The 18,653-nt window shown below is 36.3% G+C and overlaps 1 protein-coding gene across 2 annotated transcripts in view; it reads right to left on the bottom strand.

The window, feature by feature from the left end:
• The window catches only part of Dmxl1 (Dmx like 1), a 152,745-nt gene that overhangs the window by 74,943 nt on the left and 59,149 nt on the right, over positions 1-18,653 (bottom strand). For both annotated transcript variants that reach the window (XM_028777140.1, XM_028777141.1), the window contains 6 exons: positions 10,424-10,593; positions 9,780-9,877; positions 8,561-8,726; positions 7,698-7,959; positions 4,756-5,837; positions 3,791-3,982 (listed from right to left, as the gene is read on the bottom strand). In XM_028777140.1, coding sequence (XP_028632973.1) covers positions 3,791-3,982; positions 4,756-5,837; positions 7,698-7,959; positions 8,561-8,726; positions 9,780-9,877; positions 10,424-10,593 — 1,970 coding nt within the window. The remainder of the gene's footprint in view (positions 1-3,790; positions 3,983-4,755; positions 5,838-7,697; positions 7,960-8,560; positions 8,727-9,779; positions 9,878-10,423; positions 10,594-18,653) is intronic.

Here is an 18,653-nt window from a genome sequence, read left to right as displayed (position 1 = left end):
ACAAAATGTTACTGGGCTATGAGGTATACAAACACTTGGATAAACATTGCTCTGAGTAGGTCTCAGGCTATTTCCAGAAAAAAAAATTATCTGAAACCAGCAGTCTAATTAAAACATTGACCTCTCACTCGTCAATAATAGATTGGAAGACCTAACAGGAGGAGAGAATAAGAAACACTTTTTTGTTTTTTAATTTTTTTTTGTCATCATCCTTCCTTCCCTATCTTCAGAATGTAACTGAAACATGAGCTCTTCTTAGATGTCAATCTGTTTACTTTTAAAGCTTACTTTCTAAGCTTTGAACTTGGACTGGAACTATACAGTCAGCTCTTCTATTTACCAGCTTACCATGTGCAAATCCTTGAGCAATTCAGAATTCACAGTCACTGTGGTGGTTTAACTGAGAATGGCTCAGGCAGACTAATATATTTGGACGTTTGGGTCACAGTTGGTGGACTATTTAAGAAGAATTAGGAAGTATGACCTTGTTGGAGGAGGTTTGTGATGGGCTTTTGAGGTTTCAATGGCTTCTATCAAGCACAGTATTTCCTCAACTCTCTTTCTGCTCGTGCCTAAAGATCAGGATATAAGTTCTCAGCTATTGCTCCAGCACCATGCCTGCCTGTCTGCCACCATACTTCCTGCCATCATGATCATGGACTAACAACCTTTTGACACATTACGCAAGCGCCCAATATAATCTCTTTCTTTTATAAGCTGCCTTGGTCAGGGTGTCTCTTTACAGCAATAGAATAATAATTAAGAGTCACACATACAAATTACTTATAAATAAATATCTTCCCCTCTTCCTTTTCTAGTCCACCATATTTTTCTTACATCCTATCACTTCTACTTCTCTGGAGATAACACTTTAGCACACTTGGCTTTCCTGCTGGAGGATGAGAGATGAGACACATATATTCAAATCTGTCAACCACAAGAAAATAAATAAGCTTGTCCTACAATCATCTAGTTGCCCATCAGAGATCAAGAGTGAATGAATGAGTTCAGAGACTAGTCAAGTTATCTCAAACCAAAACAAATGGCAAGCCAAAGAAGAAATCAGATTAAAGGAAGTTGTATTTCAGAATAGTTCTTTTTTTTTTTAATTTTTTTATTGGATGTTTTATTTACATTTCATATGTTTTTCCCCTTACCCCACCCCCCACCTACCCAGCAACCCCTAATCCCCTCACCCCTCCTCCTTCTTCTCTTGTGGATGTAACCTCTATCTACCCCCCGACTCCCACCTCCCCACCCTCAAAATTCCCACCCTCTGGGTCGTCTAGCCTTCATGAGGTCAAGGTTCTCTTCTTCCACCTATGCCCAGCAGGGCCCTCCACTCTTACATATTCAGCTAAAGCCCTGGATCCCTCCCTAAGTGCTCCCAGGCTGGTGGTTTAGACCCTGGGAGCTGTGGTTGGTTGGTATTGTTGCTCTCCTCATGGGGCCACAAATCCTTTCAGTTCCTTCAGTCTTCACTCTAACTCCTCCATTGAGAACCCCATGGTCAGTTCAATGGCTAGTTGTGAGCATCTGCCTCTGAATATGTCAGACTCTTGCAGACCTCTGAGGAGACATCCATATCAGGCTCTTATCAGCATGCACTTCCTGACTTCCACATCAGCATCTACCTTTGGTGACTGCACATGGGATACTCAGACGGCCCCTCCATCAGTTTCTGTCCCTCACTTTGTCTCCATATTTGCTCCCTTGAGTATTTTGTTGCTCCTTCTAAGAAGGACCGAATCACCCCCACTTGGTCTTCCTTCTTTATGAGCTTCATGTGGCCTGTGAGTTGCATCTTGGGCATTTCAAGGTTCTGGGCTAATATCCAATAATCAGTGAGTGAATACCATGTGTGTTCTTTTGTGATTGGCTTACCTTAAGCAGCAAAAGTTACTTAAGAAGGAAAAAATAATGTGATACAGCATGGACTCCTGTAATTAATGTTGGCAGGCCAGTAAGGTGGCGCCAACAGGCAAAGGTACTTGCCAACAAGTCTGAGTTTGATCCATGGGACCCACATAAGAGGAGAAGTGATTTCCAAGAGTTGTCCTTTAACTTCCACATGTGAGTTGTAGCATTCATGTGTGCACACACACAAACAGAAATATACAAAATATATGAATGTATAAGTATAATAAAGTAATAGAGTTGAATAAGGAATTCAGTTTGTTCAAAATAAGTATAGTTTTCAGGAAATTAATTTTCTGAGTATAAAGTGCATAGTATAGGGATTTGTACTATAAAGTAATATAGGAAAATAAGTGGAAGAAACCCCCAGTAAACTATAAGAATTAAGCATATAGAAGAGCAAAAAATGTGGCAGGACAATCTATTATCAAAAGAGAAGAAAATCAAACTGGTATGGTGTCATAACCTAGGAGGTAGCAAGAATCTTTAAACAATGACAGAAAAAAATTCCAAGTGGTATATCAAAACTGTCAATCAAACTTAGTCACTAAAGGGATCACAAGAAAAAAAAGAAAGTATAGTATTAACATTAAAGTACAATGAGACGGATAAGAAGATGGTGTGGTCAAGTAAATTATGATAGTTCCAAACTTCCTAGAAATAAACTTAATCCGGAGCCTCTCTCATAGATGATTCAATAAGTTTGGAGTGAATTTAAGAATTCAAACTTTTAGCAGATAATTCTGCCTGCCTCGAAAGAACACAGGAAACAAGATACTTATTTTTAAAATGTGTAGTTTAACTTTAAGAAGGGAATACTTTACTTATCTATTACACAAAAATGTTACACTTGGATCCTTTAAAAAAAAATAGCACTCCATCCACTGAAATCAATTCTGTCCTTTATAATAAAACTTAAGGATGGCCAGCAAGATGATCTGTGGCTCCTGCACCTGTCACCAAGCTTGATGGACGGCATGAGTTAGATTTCTAGAACTCACATGGTAAAGGAGAGTACTGACTAACTCCTGAGAATGTCTTCTGACCTCTATGTGTGTAATGACATGTGTATACCCATACACATAAAAACATTTTTTTAATGCAAAAAAAAAAAAGCTTAAGGAATCAATTGTATGTCTACACATATGCTTGCTGCTTTACACACACACACACACACACACACACACACACAATTCTTAATTACATTTGTTTATTTATTTAGTGTGTCTTAATGTAGATATAGAGGACAATGAACAAACTGTAGTAATCTGTTCTCTTCTCTCACTATATGGATGTAAAGTAGCCAATGAAGGTTTTCAGGTTTGGTAAATAAGTGCCTTTAATCACTAAGTCATCTCTGCTGCACAAGTGTTTATGGAGAATAAACAATTGACATGCTAAACTGGAAAAGAAGACATTTAAGCATCCTATAAGATGTAAGTAGCACAGTAGGTCTGGCCTATAGCCAGATTTCCTTAAGTCACAATCATTAATACAATAAATACTATGTCTAGTCTGGTGTTTTAATTTATTTTGCTCGAACGGCTTAACATTTTTATCTTCATTTTATCATTCTATTTAGGTAATTAACGCTTAAACCCAAAGAAGCAAATAAAAGCCTAAACTCAAGAAGCAAAATAAACTAGAATCAGAAAAGAAGTACTTGAAGGTAGAAGGGGACTACATGGAGAAAGGAACAGTCAGAAAGAGAAAAATAATAAATACAAAAGGAGAGGAGGGGTCCAACAGAGGGTATATGTGGAAGCTACAACTGAACATTTTATAAATATGTAAAAATGCTAAAATAAAATTCATCATTTTATCTAAACAATATATGTTGATAACAAAAAAGCTTGAAATGAAACATACTTACTTTATTGGTTTGGCTATCAGGATGTGGTGGTGAATCAAAATTTATTATGGCATGTAGAATATCATGTGTTAAATTACTAAGGTGCAATAATGGATTGGCAACTACTGTTTTGGCACTGGCTGTACAAGCAAAGAGAAGAGGCACTGAAGTTTGTTCTGACAGAGGGTTAGAAAATATTGGTTCTGCTGTTTCCTTAAATGAAGAGAAAAAAAATTAACAATTTTTATTTATAATCTATTCCTTAAGTAATTCAGAATATCTTTCAAAATTCTTCAAAATTAAGAATTCAAAGCACTCAAAGTACATACTTTAAATTGTTATGATCTCAGGAGGAAAATGTTTCTACAACTGTATCTAGAACAATAACACTCCTCAATAGAGTATAGCTTATTACCTCAGAAGGCACTCATAAGACTGTATTCACACAAATTAAGCAAATCAAAACACCTGACAACATCTGTTCTGCAAGTGTTGGCAGGATACATAGTTCCACCAATTCCTAATGACTATACACAAAGATTCATTCCTTAAAGTAACTATAACAAAGAAAAGCACGTTTTAATATTTAAAATAAAAAACACAATTCCAAAAGCTATTTCACATATGTATTATTCTTTTATTTAAATAAAACTTTTAAATTTTTAATGAAAATAATTATATTATTGCTCTCCTTTCATCTGCATGTTAAAAGTTATATACCTGCCAGTGTGATGGCACATGCCTTTAGTTTCAGCACTTGGGAGGCAGAGGCAGAGGGGCAGAGAGGGGCAGAGAGGGGCAGAGAGGGGCAGAGAGGGGCAGAGAGGGGCAGAGAGGGGCAGAGAGGGGCAGAGAGGGGCAGAGAGGGGCAGAGGCAGGAGGATTTCTGTGACGTCAAGGTCAGTTTGGTCTACATAGGGAATTCCATACTAGCTGGAGTTACATGATGACAGGTCACTTCAAAGCAAAACAAAAATGTTACATACCTGCTGAGATTCTTGCAAAAGTAAAATTAATTCCATTCTCACTGATGCAAGACCCCCACCATGAGAGCCGTGAAGCACACAGTAACTAAGAAACATTCTTAAGAGTGACTGATATTTCAAGAGCCACTGTCTTTTTTCCTGGAAACTTTCTCTCAGTTGTTTCACTTTTGTTTGGTGATGAAAATCATCAGCATCCTCAATTGATCCAGATTCATCTGCAGTTTGGCTAAATGTGGACTGCAGTTGTTCTGCATCTGAGCAAAAGTCACAAGTCCTCTGAAGAGCTACTACCTCTTTTTCAAGCCAGTGGTAGAGCTGGTAACGCAATTTCCCACCATCTATTTCATAGCCAGTAGATAAAGTACGAAGTTCTACTGTGAGAATCTTTAAACATGCTCTAAATTTTAGTTGAACAGCAATTATATCTTCTGATGGATTTAAAATGTCATTTTCATCTAATGTGCTTAAGGAGTCTGTGTAACTGCTCAATTCGTCTAATTCTTTAACAACTGTCTTTCTCTGCAAAGGTCTTATTTCTTTCATTGAAATAGGGGGATCTTCATTTTCTTCATCATTATCACTATCCCATTTCAACTCCAAAGAGTCATCTTGAAATACCATACTCGGTTGGCTCCAATCAAAAGAAAAGGTAGAGTTTGAGTGCCTCTCTGAGGAACCCTCTGAAGAAGATTCAAAACCATTTATCAGTGACTGTGACCAGTCAACAGCAGAAGACTTGTCTTCTCTTGCATCCGATTTTAGTGGAGAAGAGTCTTTACTCGTAAAAAAACTAGATCCTCTACAAAAGGGTTTTGTTTTCTTACAGACTCTGGGCATCTTTGACAATACTTCCAAAGCCAACATTGGGCAGCCAGCTTTTAGGTGTGCGCTAGCAGTAGTAAAAAATAATCTTCTTTCACTTAGATTAATTGTTCCTGCCAGTCCACTTTTTCCTGTTAAAGTCATGTGTGTTGAAAATGTATCAGATGATCCAAAATGACGTCTTAGCAAAAGAGGATGTGTTCTTAGGTAATTGTAGAAATTAAAAACCACAGGATTACAGGCTGACATCATGACTTGATCTGAAAGTAAATTAATTTAATGAATCAAAAGAACCTCACAATATGAACTGAGAATATGTAATTGTAAGTGTCCTCTTTCTCTCAGAGGAAACGATATTTTATATCACAGGTAACCATACTACTTTCCAAGTGAAACAATGTCTTCAGATAGAACCTTTAGCTCTTTTCTTGCTTGCTCCCTCTGCAGTCAGCTTGTGTAGACCTCATCTTTCCTAACCACAGAAGCTATATTCTACCCACAGCCTCTGAGTTAAACTCTTAAGAATCCCATAATTTAAACACCATCTCTATGCTGTTAATTTGAGTATCTCTATATCTTCTTTCCAAATTCCATAGTTCATTTCTACTTAAATACAAACACTTTTACCCTGCAGGCTTCTTATTTGGTGTGCCTCAAGGGCACACCACCCTTTATCCACCTACCTCTTTTGATTGACTTGCATTATTTCAACCAGTCTTTTGACCAAATATCATCTAACTAGAGAAGGCTTCCTGATCTAATCAACACTCCACCAAAGCATTCCCTATTAGTTAAGCTAAAAATCCAGGAGTTACCCTTAATTTTATTCTTTGGCACTCCCTATCAAATTTAATCCTGGGTAGTCAAACTAAAATTATCCTATAGCCAAATACTTCTCTCTGCCAATAGTCCTACCATACTGACACTATGACCTAAACCTAAACTATCACTTTTCTCTGATTTAAATGGTTCTAGAAATATGTGATCTTGCATTAATATTCACATTAAAAAAAAAACAGAAAAACATGTAAGTTTCCCCTCCATTATGAAGAAGCCACTATGAAGCTGTTTACCTTAGATGGCTAAGAAACTTGCATACTTGAGTCTCATGGTTTCTTAATTTAAAAAGATACATACATCCTAATTAACATAAACTACATATATAGTGGCACATTAAACAACATGAACTAGAAGCTACTTTACTTACTGTTCAAAATAATATACTACCAAATCAGCTATCAAATATAGTTCAATTCTGTCTATGGAAAAATCCTGGTACAGTAAATCCCACCATTTTTATAGTAATTCATAGAAAAAAATCATTTTATAGTAGGCTATAAGAATGTTTCACAAAGGGAGCTGGAGAGATAGCTCAGAGTTTAAGAGCACTGATTGCTCTCCCAGAGGTCCTGAGTTCAATTCGCAGCAACCACATGGTGGCTCACAACCATCTGTAATGGGATCTGATGCCCTCTTCTGGTGTGTCTGAAGACAGCTACAATGTACTCACATAAAATAAATAAATAAATCTTTTTAAAAAAACTACCTCATTTTTTAAAAAAAAGAATGTTTCACAAAAAAAGAAAGAGCAAGAGCGAGAGCGAGAGAGAGTGAGAGAGTGAGAGAGTGTGAGAGTGAGAGAGTGAGAGAGAACCAGAAGTAGAATTCTAAATGGTGCATTTAATATTATCTCTATCCTACTGATTGCATGAATATAACAGTCAAGGACTTGGCTACTTTAAGGTTCTCTAATCACACCTCTTAAGTCAGCTTTCTTTATACTCAATATGTTCTTCTTATAAAAATTATGAAACTTATTACAAATGTAATAACCCAACCTAATATTAAAAACTGGATTATGTTTTTATTTTTCCATTTTATATCTACAATTTCTTCAAAGTATTTAAAATAAACTTTTGGTAATACTGGTGTTCAATACATTTCATAAAAACAGAAAATCTAAAGTTCTTTGTTTTAAATGATTTATCTTTATGAAAGAACAAAACCCCATTTATTCACAAAGACCAAATATTTAATATTTTGTATTATATTAAACAGTGGACTACATGCTTAGAAAACACTAGTAACGTTTGTATTAAAATTTTGGTAGAGCAGCTTACCTTCATCCTCTGTAACTGGTTGCTTTATTAATGTTTCCAGAGCAGCACTATAATCTTCTAAAATCCAATGTGCCATACTCCGAAGAAAGGGGTCATGATGTGCATTTATATTCGACGAACTGAGCTCACTGGCTGGAGAACCAATTCCCAAAACTTTTTTTCGTAAAATAGACTTGTATGTTGCTGATTTATCAAATTCAGACTCAAATAGCCTTGCTATTACAAGAGCCAACTGAATGTCATTCAGTTTTTCAAGACATACCTTTAAAATATTTATAAATAAAAAATATTGATAAAGTCAGCTTTTGAGAAAAATTCTATTTATTATAAACGTATAGAGATTTGTTATCTCTAAATTTAGCAAGTAATAAATGTAATAATGGCATGCATATTACCTACATTAGTAAATTAACACTGATAAGATCTCCAAATCTATTTGTTATTACTAAACATGTATTTACAAACTAACTTCATCTGAGGTAATAGATAACTCTATTTAGTATCAATTAAACCTGTAACTTTATTTTACTCCTCTTAAACCTCAACTCTTCTCAATTCATCTAATCAAGACTAGAGTTTTCAAATTAAAAAGCTATTTTTAAGGCCATCAAATAAGAGTCAGATATACTTCAAATGTGCAATCACATGAGTAACTCACTTTACAAAACCTGCTTTATCCCAGTTATATAAAAATATCATAAGCTAAATGGTAAAAATGAAAAAGCTACTGTGAAATCTTATCAGTTACTTTAGGTTCTTAGCTTTGTATTGTTTCTAGTATAGTTAAAAATAAAAATTTAAGATTTAGATTAATTGTTTAAAGAAATGATAACACTAATTTAAAAGAAAGTTCAACTAATTACCTCAACTGCATCTTTGAGGCAACCACCTAGAAGAAAAAATGCTGCAGAATGTTCAAACCTTTGCTTGCCTAATAAAGAAAAGGCATTCTTCAAAGCTGCTTTACGCCACCTCTCTTCCTCAAAATTGTGTCCAAAAAATTGTGTCATTTTAGTGTCTTTTTGAGATCTATAAATAAATGAAAATTATAAAAAATTTAAAATACAATTCTGGATCAGCCTTTTCCAGTTAGAATTTCAAAGAAAGGTGTTTCAAGGAGAAAGATAGCAAACTTGAAGACAGTCTGCACACACCAAGATCCAGTTACGATAAAGTTATAATAACAAAAACAAAACTTCTGCCAATTCAGAAATTCCAACATATCTACCATCTTTACTAGCAGAATAAGATTAGATAAACCTTTACTTTTATAGGTAAATCTCAGAAGTTATTTAAAAATTCTCTTTCTAACTGCAAAGTGAACTGCTTTAGTATAACTCAGTAAAAAAAGCATCTTTAAATTCATGCAAAATTTTACTAATAACTTACTCAAAGATCATTTATACATTAATATTTATGCTAGTTTAAATTAAAATATCACCAATGATTTTGTTCTAGTCATGTAGAAATGACTTACATAATCAAAAATTTAAATAATGGAATTTGCTTTGATAGAAAACAATACTGAAAAACCTAGATTCTTAGAAAACTTATATTAAATATCAAATTTTTCCCCAGAGTTTGCTATTCTTGAACAGAACATCAAACAAATAATGGAAATCATGGAGTCCAGGAGCTATTGACAAGTGAGATGAAGGAGATAACTTCACCCAGAAGAGTAGCAGTTTCAGGGACATCCTTGTCTATGTCCTTCAGTAACAGAGAACAGATGCTTATCTGACAGATGCCAGACTTAACTCTCTCTCATGGTCCTCAAAGCTGATGCAAACTCATCTCAAATTTTTTTATATTCCACTTCTTTCCTTCCTGCTTCCTGGTGACAAGGGAAATATCTCTAGAATAAGCTAATAAAGGGGAAAATGTGTGTTTAGACTGAGAAATGCTAAAACAAACTGAAGTGGCTTCAACTGGCTTCTTCCACTGTGGTACACGTGTAATCTTTTTCCCTATGAAGTATGAAACACAAAAAACTAAGAACATACTCAATAAGAAAATATTTTACTTTATGCATTCACTATGAATGGAAAGTGATTTTTAGTTTTGAAACAGTCACTTACTTACCTATATAATCCCCAAATCACAGCTTTTTTTTTCATTGCAAGGTAAAAAATTGCAGCATCTAAAGGATCATTATTTCTATGAAAGGCTGCTTTGGCTACCTACAATTGGGAAATAGTAGTGAATTGTTTGCAGAAGTAGCTTGTGAGTGAACAAATAATTTCTCTTACATAAAACTTAAAGAAGTGTATAAGTACATTTGTACATAATACTAGCAATAGAAGCATTTACTGTAGCAGAATATAAATGGCTAAACTAGTGTATGTTTTTCTCAACAAAAATTTCAGAAATTTAGAAATACACTAGTAAATAAATGTGGTAACTAGAGGTTGAAGATAGCTAGGCCTATCAGCAAAGGTCTAGAATCACGACAGTTCAAGAGTTTTAGACAAAAGAATTATACATTGAAAACCAGCGTGAGCAACACATTAAGTATAAAAAGTCAAAAGTAGGCTGGGCTGGGGAATCTGTCCACTGATACCATGCTTGACTAGCATTGTTAAGTCACCAGGGTCAATACCCAATACTACACACACCTAAACTCTGATGCTGTTTCTAAAACAAAATGGAGTAAACTAATATCAGAGAAGACAGAATGATATAAACAAATATTCAAAATGTATTTTTATAACCAAATAAAAACTTACTTTTTCTATGCATCTGCGTAAGATGCGAGCATTGCGAACCCACCACCCCACACCCATTGCTCTCAGTTCAGACCAAGTTGTATCATCTTTCTGCATGGCTGGCAACATATTCAGCAGTTCTTCCTCTGCTACTGAATGAAATGCCCAAGCAAAATGACCAGTAGAAAGACCTGAAGAAATACCAAAAATTACATTTATAAGCAATACAAATACTTAATATGATTATTATAAATGTGCATGATGTTTATGCAATAAATATATAAACTTTTAAATATTGGCATAAATCACTGTAAATAATATCATTTAATATGTCAAGGTATTATGTATATCAACAAACCGGATGCTTAAAATACAGAGTAAAATGACATATTCTTTAACTTTGCAGACTCCTTTTGCCATTACATATATAAGAGCAAAACTTTGGATATAACATAAGAAGTCTAAGTATTAAGGACAGAATTTTAAGGAACCATCACCACTAAGTACACATCCTGCATTATGACTTAAGAAAATATTTCTAGATGTACTCTATCTGTGGCTACTTAAAACTGTGATGGTAACAAGTCTGAATTGGAAATCTGAAGCTCTGGTGTACAGCCTTGGCTCTCTTAGAACAAGCCTTTTGCCCTTGAAAAATATCTCTCTTACTAACTGCAGATTGTTACATGGGTCAGTAAGTACTCTTTCAAACTTTTGCCCAGACTCATAGTTACATATAATTTTTTTGTACCTAAAATATGAATTATTTTTATTCTTGATTCTCTAAACAAATGATACCACTCCAATGTATATAATTAAAATCTATTTCTTTGAAAACATACTTATGGGAAATGTCACTGGACTGCAATATTTTGTTCTCTGGCTATTTCCCACAGTTTTCCTGAAACTATCAGAAGCACTTGAAGCACTGTTACATAGTGGTGTGCTTTTTCTTCAATATTGCTTCTCTTTTATCTGTGAACATCTTTTTAGATGTTCTAACCCCATAGAATTAAAGAATTCCATGGAATGATATAAAAAAGAAAATTCAGTAGACTAAGTATAACAATTTAATACTCCAAAATCAGAACACATACATTATATCTGAGATCTACTACAAAATAAAATATATGACCTTGGGAAAGTTACTTCATTTTTTAATGACTCAAGATTTCAATAAGAAAATGTGCATAAAGGATTGGAGAGAAGGCTCAGCAGATAAGAGCACTGGCTGCTCTTTTAGAGAACCTAGATTCAAGTCTCACCACTACATGGAAACTCAGAATTGCCTCTAACTCCAGTTCCAGAGTATCTGACATCTTCACCAACACATGAAGGCCAAACATCAATGCACATAAAATAAAACCGAACAGATCATTTTTAAGAAAAAAAAAAGAGCCAGGTGGTGGTGGTTCACATGCCTTTATAAACCCAACACTTGGGAGGCAGAAACAGGCAATCTCTGAGTTCAAAGCCAGCCTGATCTACAAAGTTAAGTTCCAGGACAGCTAGGGCTACACAGAGAAATCCTGTCTCAAAAAACAAAACAACAACAACAAATGTGCATAGTGAGAACACTATGATATCCCACAGTTTTAAGGGTTGAGTGAAATAATCCAGTTAAGTAATATAGAATATGTAACCCATAACAGTTGTTATTATACTGTTTTTTCATATCTATGTTTTAATACTAATGTGTAACATTTGTGTCAGTAATCTAATGATCAGTATATGTAATAACGCTCAGCCTTGATATTCTCTCTCTCTCTGTCTGTCTCTCTCAGATTTATTTGTTTTTTTTTGTTTTTTTTGTTTTTTTTTAAAGATTTATTTATTTATTTTATTTATGAGTACACTGTAGCTGTCTTCAGACACACCAGAAGAGGGCATCGAATCTCATTACGGATGGTTGTGAGCCACCATGTGGTTGCTGGAATTTGAACTCAGGACCTCTGGAAGAGCAGTCAGTGCTCTTAACCGCTGAGCCATCTCTCCAGCCCCCGATTTATTTGTTTTATGTAAGTCTTCAGACATATCAGAAGGTAACACCGGATCCCATTACAGATGGTTGTGAGCCACCATGTGGTTGCTGGGAACTGAACTCAGGATCTCTAGAAGACCAGTCAGTGCTCTTAACCCCTGAGCCATCTCTCCAGTCCTAATTCTGTCTTTTCATACTACATTTTTTTTTCAAAAAATTGAACAAAATAAATGATGTCATAAAATATGACATATTTTTCCCATGTTTAATCTATACTATGAATAACTTCTTTTCATTGAAGAGATATTAGCACTCTATTCCTACAGCTAGAGCATTCACCATAGTCAAGATGTGGAAACAACCTAAATGTGCATCTATAGAAGAATGGGTTTTAAACTATGATTTACAAACACAATGGAACAGGAAAGTATGCAATGTGTTACACAAGTAAGACTTGCAGACATTATACTAATAATTTAATAATAATCACATTAATGATAAAATGTATTATTCTATTCACATGAGATACTTCAAAGAAACAAATTCATGGAACTTAAGAGTAGAGTGGTGGCTGCAGGGACTGACAGGAGGGGAATCATTAGGCAGCAAGTTTTACCAAATAAGATGAATAAACTCTATAGATATCTGCTATGCAAAACTGTACCAATGGTCAATAATATTGTACTGTTTACTTATAAGTTTATTTTAAGGATGACTGCATGGCATGCAGTATAAAGAATATTTTTGTTAAAAAAATCACTACAAATAAGATTATAAGCAGATGGAAAAGCTAATAAATATCTAAAGGAAACAGTAGAAATCAAAATGTATATTAAGAATGCCTCAGTGCTGCAGAGATGACTCAGCAGTTAAGAACACTGGCTCACCTTAAGAAGTGTAGCAAGCAGAAAGGCCCAAGTGAGGATGCTTCAATCCCACTTAGAAGGGGGAAGAAAATAATCATGGAAGCCAAAGGGAAGGCGGGACCTGGGTGGGAAAGGTAAGAGGAAGAAGGGGAAAAGGACCATGTACTGGGAGTGGGGGCAAGGAGAGAAGCCTAGAGGGCCAGGAGAATGAATGAAAATAAGCTGCCTTGGTGGAAGGGGTGGGGAGGTGGGAGGATCCTCTAGAAAGTACCAGAGATCCAGGAGGTGAGAGACTCTCAGGACTCAATGAGGGTGACCTTAGCCAAAATGCCCAACATTAGAGAGAAGGAACTCGAAGATTCCACCTTCAGTAGATAGAGAGGGCCTCAAGTGGAGGAACTGGGTCACTAAACCACAGTCAAAATTCTGACCCAGAAATGTTCCTATCTAAATGAACTGCAGGGACAAAAATGGAGAAGAGACTGAGGGAAAGGCAGTCCAATGACTGGTCCAACTTGGGATCCATCTCATGGGCGGCAAAGGGGCATTCAAGGCCTGGTACTATTACTGATGAATGATGTGCTTACAGAGGGGAGCCTAGAAAGGCTGTCCTCTCAGAGGCCCTACCAGCATCTGACAGACAGACACAGATACTTATACCCAACCATTGGACTGAAGTCAGGGACCCCTAGAGTTGAATTAGGGGAAGGACCCCATAGGAAGACCAGCAGTCTCAACTAACCTGGACCCCAGGGAGCTCCCAGACACTGAGCCACCAACCAGGAGCATTCAGGGAACTCAGATCAGCTAGTGTATGCTGCCTGGTTGGTGGCTCAGTGTCTGAGAGATCTAGGGGGTCCAGGTTAGTTGATATTGCTTGTCTTCCTATGGGGTCACCCTCCTCAGCCTCTTTCAGTCTTTCCCTAACTCAACCACAGGGGTCCCTGACTTCAGTCAATTAGTTAGGTGTAAGATTTTAAATTCTTAATTGGCCTAGCATATCAAAGTTTGTTTAAATTAGTATCATTTTCAGAGAATTTTTATGATAGATCAGATAAGAATATATTGGATTACACACACTTATGTATGCTCAACTCTGACCTCCATACAAACACACACATGTACATTAACACACATGCTTGCACAAATGGAAGGCAAAAGAAAGGATTAGAAGGTTGATTGATAATTAAACTAATACTGCCAGGAACACAAGAGATATGATTTTAGATATTCAAAACACAAAAAATTATATAGGTCTGGAGTTGTAGATATTCCAATTACACCCAACTCTGATCATTAAGTATTAACAAATGTTGAAGTGCCACACTGAAGAAAATAAAAACACATAATTACTTTGTGTGGTTTAAAAATTGGAAAAAAAAAGCCCAGAGGGAAAAAAGAAATGAGTAATGAATAGAGTTGTTATTTATCAACTACAGCAGTACTCATTTTGAGTAGCCAGAAGTCTAAATACAGAAAATTTGAAACAATCTGTTACAGTGAACAAAAAAAAAAAGGCCGTTGCTGGGGATGTAGTTCAGTGATAAGAGTGCTTTATGTGTGGGAAGCCATGAATTAGATACCTAGTGGTGGAGGACAAAAGAATAGTTCATTGATAACAACAAAAAAGCAAAGAAAGAATATGGCCCAATTATATCTTATTTTCAAGAAACTCATTTTAAATTTAAAGATACATATAGACTAGAAGTAAATGGACAGAGAAACACAGAACATTCTAACAGTAATAACAATAAATGAGAAGTTGAACATGGTAGAGTGTCTTAGGCTTACTATTTTTGTGATGAAACACCATGACAAAAATCAAACTGGAGAGGAAAGAGTTGATTTGGCTTACACTTCTCATAGCCTGCCTTTGAAGGAAGCCAGAACAGGAATTCAAATAGGGCAGGAACTTGGAGGCAGAGTCATAAAGGGGTGCTACTTATTGGCTTGCTCCCCAAAGCTTGCTCAGTCTGATGTTTGTTTGTTTGTTTGTTTGTTTGTTTTTCGAGACAGGGTTTCTCTGTGTAGCCCTGGTTGTCCTGGAACTCACTCTGTAGAACAGGCTGACCTCAAACTCAGAAATCCGCCTGCCTCTGCCTCTGAAGTGTTGGGATTAAAGGTGTGCGCCACTACTGCTCGGCCTCAGCCTGATTTCTTATGGAACCCAGGTCCACCAGCCCAAAGGTGACATCATCCACAATGGGTGGTGGTGTCACCACCCCTTCAATCACAAACTAAACAACAACAACAACAAAAATCCTAGAGCATTGGTTCTCAATTTGTGGATTATGATCTCTTTGGATACCAGATATTCTGCATATCAGATATTACAATTCATAATAGTAGAGAAATTACAGTAGTGAAAAAGCAGTGACAATAATTTTATGGTTGGGTGTCTAGAGGCTGCTCTAGAGGCTGGCCCACAACTCAATCTCATGAAGGAATTTGCTCAATTGAAGTTTCCTCCTCTCTAACGACTATAGTTGATATCAAGCTGACATAAACGTAGCCAGCACAGTAGACCATACCTATAATCCTAGCACTTGAAAGGGTAAGCAAGAAGATCAAGTATTTAAGGATGGATTCAGCTAGAGATGAACAGGGAGGGAAAGGAGAGAAAAGAGAAGGAAAATGAAGAGGCGGGAAGGAAATGAGGCCAGGAAAGGAAAAGAAATGTCAATGGAAGGGAAGGAGGAAGGAAGAAGAGAATTAAGAGGAGAAAGGGAAACAAGCAGAAAAACTAAGACTACTTGTTTCAGATGGAAACGAGGATCAGAAAGAAAGAATTTAGGAGGAAATGGCAATACAAAATGGTCAAGGTACCAATTATCCAAGATAACATTAAACTTTTCTGTTAGCTATTCACCTTAGCAAATGTATTAAAGACAAATGTAGGACTCAAAACTGTAAAAATTAAGGAAAATATGAGGAGAAAGCTCCATGACTTCAACAAAGGATGATTACAGACAACAAAAATAAACAAATGGGACATAAAACTAAAAAGCTGCTGGAAGCAACAGAAGAAAAACAGCCTACAGAAAATTCTTGCAATATGTACATCTGAAAAATTCTCATCAAGGCAGGGCATAATGATAAACAACTTTCAAAGGAAAGTGTATCTCTATGAGTTCAAAGTCATCCTGATCTATACAATGTATCTCAGACTAGCAAGTGCTGTAGTGAGACTGTCTCAAAAACAAAACAAAACAAAACAAAACAAAACAAACAAACAAACAATAGCCTATAAAATATAGAAGCAACCCAACAACAAGGAGAAAAAGAAGCAATTTTTAAAAAATCAGTAAATGAACACTCTGGCCAGGGAAAACAGATAGAAAATTGCAGATCTTCACAACTCTCTGCTTTCCTTGAAAAGCATCCTCAACTCTTACCTCAGAACTCTAGCAGACCACCTGCTGTGGTCTCTTCTCTGGCTCTGACCCCCCCTCTCCAGTAGAACACACATCTTCTTCTCCAACTAATTTCCTCACACTCAACACTTTACCTCAGTCCCCAAACCCAGCAGGCATCCCCGGAGACCCATAGGCCATTCCTGCAAAGGAATCCAGTAGCTTAACTATGGATCTTCACGTCCTCCTCCTCCTCCTCCTCTACTCCAAATCTAACTCTTGAGTTTCATCCCCATCTCAGAAGCAGACCACCTCCTGTGTCCTCCCCCTCCTCTCTGTCAACACCTCCAGCAGATTACACAAATCTCCAATCTTCCTCTCTCATTCTGTTATGCTAGTCCCCTAACTCCAGCAGACATTCCATGAAACCCTCCAACAAACTCTGTCAGAGAAGCTAGTAGGCCAGAGAAGCAAGTGAGCAAGCTTCAGATGTGCACTCTCCATTCTTTCCTCCAAATCCAATCCCTGCATCTCATGTCCCAGCTCTGAAACAGACTACCTGTTGTGGCCTGCCCTTCACTCTGCCCTATTCCAAGCAGACTAAGCAGATCTAGGTGGAACATGCTTTCCTCCCTCCTGTGAACTCCTTAGCCTCCTCCCAACCCATCCCCATTTCTAACTGCCAGCTTCCAACACCTAGAAACATATCCCAGGATTCCCTACCAGGCAACACAGGGCCACAATACACTCCCAAGAACCAGAGAGGGCAGCAGAAACCTAGGAACAAAACATACACTCACTAAAGACAAGAACACATCAACATCTGGAATTTCAATTATCCAAAACCCTGATGCCTAGACTCCAGCACAAAAACAGTAACAGCCAGAAAAAAAAAAAAAAAATGTATCTCCACAGGAGCACAGCAAGCCTACCAAAATAGGCACTGAGAACTGCAACATAGCTGAAACAAGACAAAGACCTAAAACCAGTCTTTGTTTAATATCATAAAGGTTCTTACAGAGGAAATGAATAAAAACCCTTAAAGAAATCTATGAAAGCAAAAACACTGGGAAGAAATAAACACTTCAAGACCTGGAAGTGAAAACTGAATCAATAAAGAAAATCAAAACTGAGAGAAATCTGAAAAAAAAAAAATCTAGGAATTCAACAGGAACTTCAGAGGCAAACCTTACCACAATATACAAGAGGTGGAACAGAAAACATCAGGCATTGACACAATAGAAGAAACAGCCATGTCAATCAAAAAATAAATGTTAAACTAAAAAGAAAATTTTCTTTAAAGTAAAATTCTAGCACAAAACATCTGGAAAATATGTCACACTGTGAAAAGACCAAATCTAAAAATAATATGAATAGAGAAAAGAAAAGAAATCCAGGTCAAAGACAGAAAATATTATCAACAAAATCACGGAAGAAAATTTCCCCAATCTAAAGGAGATTCCTATCAAGATACGAGAAGCATAGAGAACATCAAATATACTGGACCAAACAAGAAATTCCTTCAGAGTATAACAACCAAACACTAAACATACAGAACAAAGAAAATTAAAAGCTGCAAAGAAAAAAGACCAAGTAACATATAAAGGTAGACCTACTAGAATTGAACCTGACTTCACAATGGAGACTCTAAAAGCCAGAAGGGATTGGGTAGATATGCTGCAGACTCTTAAGAGACCACAGATGCCAGCCCAGACTACTATGCCAAGAGAACATAAGACATTGGTTCACCATAAGATGGTGAAAATAAGACATTCCATGATAAAAACCAATATTTAAGCAATATCTATCTAAAAATCCATTCTTACAGAAGGCTCTAGAAGGAGAACTCCAAGCTAAAGAATAACCAAACAAAAGAAAACATAATAGTCTATCCCTGAGCAGCAAATCAAAAAAGGGGGAAATAAACACCACATACAACCACTACCACCATAATCATCATCATAATGGGAATCAACAATCACTGGTCATTGGTTTCTCTTAACATCAATGGTCTCAATTCCCCAATAAAAACACACATAGTAACAGAATGG

Source organism: Grammomys surdaster, unplaced genomic scaffold, assembly GCF_004785775.1.
Source record: "Grammomys surdaster isolate TR1022 unplaced genomic scaffold, NIH_TR_1.0 278, whole genome shotgun sequence".
NCBI classification, from domain to species: Eukaryota; Metazoa; Chordata; class Mammalia; order Rodentia; family Muridae; genus Grammomys; species Grammomys surdaster.
Note: the sequence above shows the minus strand (reverse complement) of the source record. Positions and strands in the feature narration are given on the sequence as shown.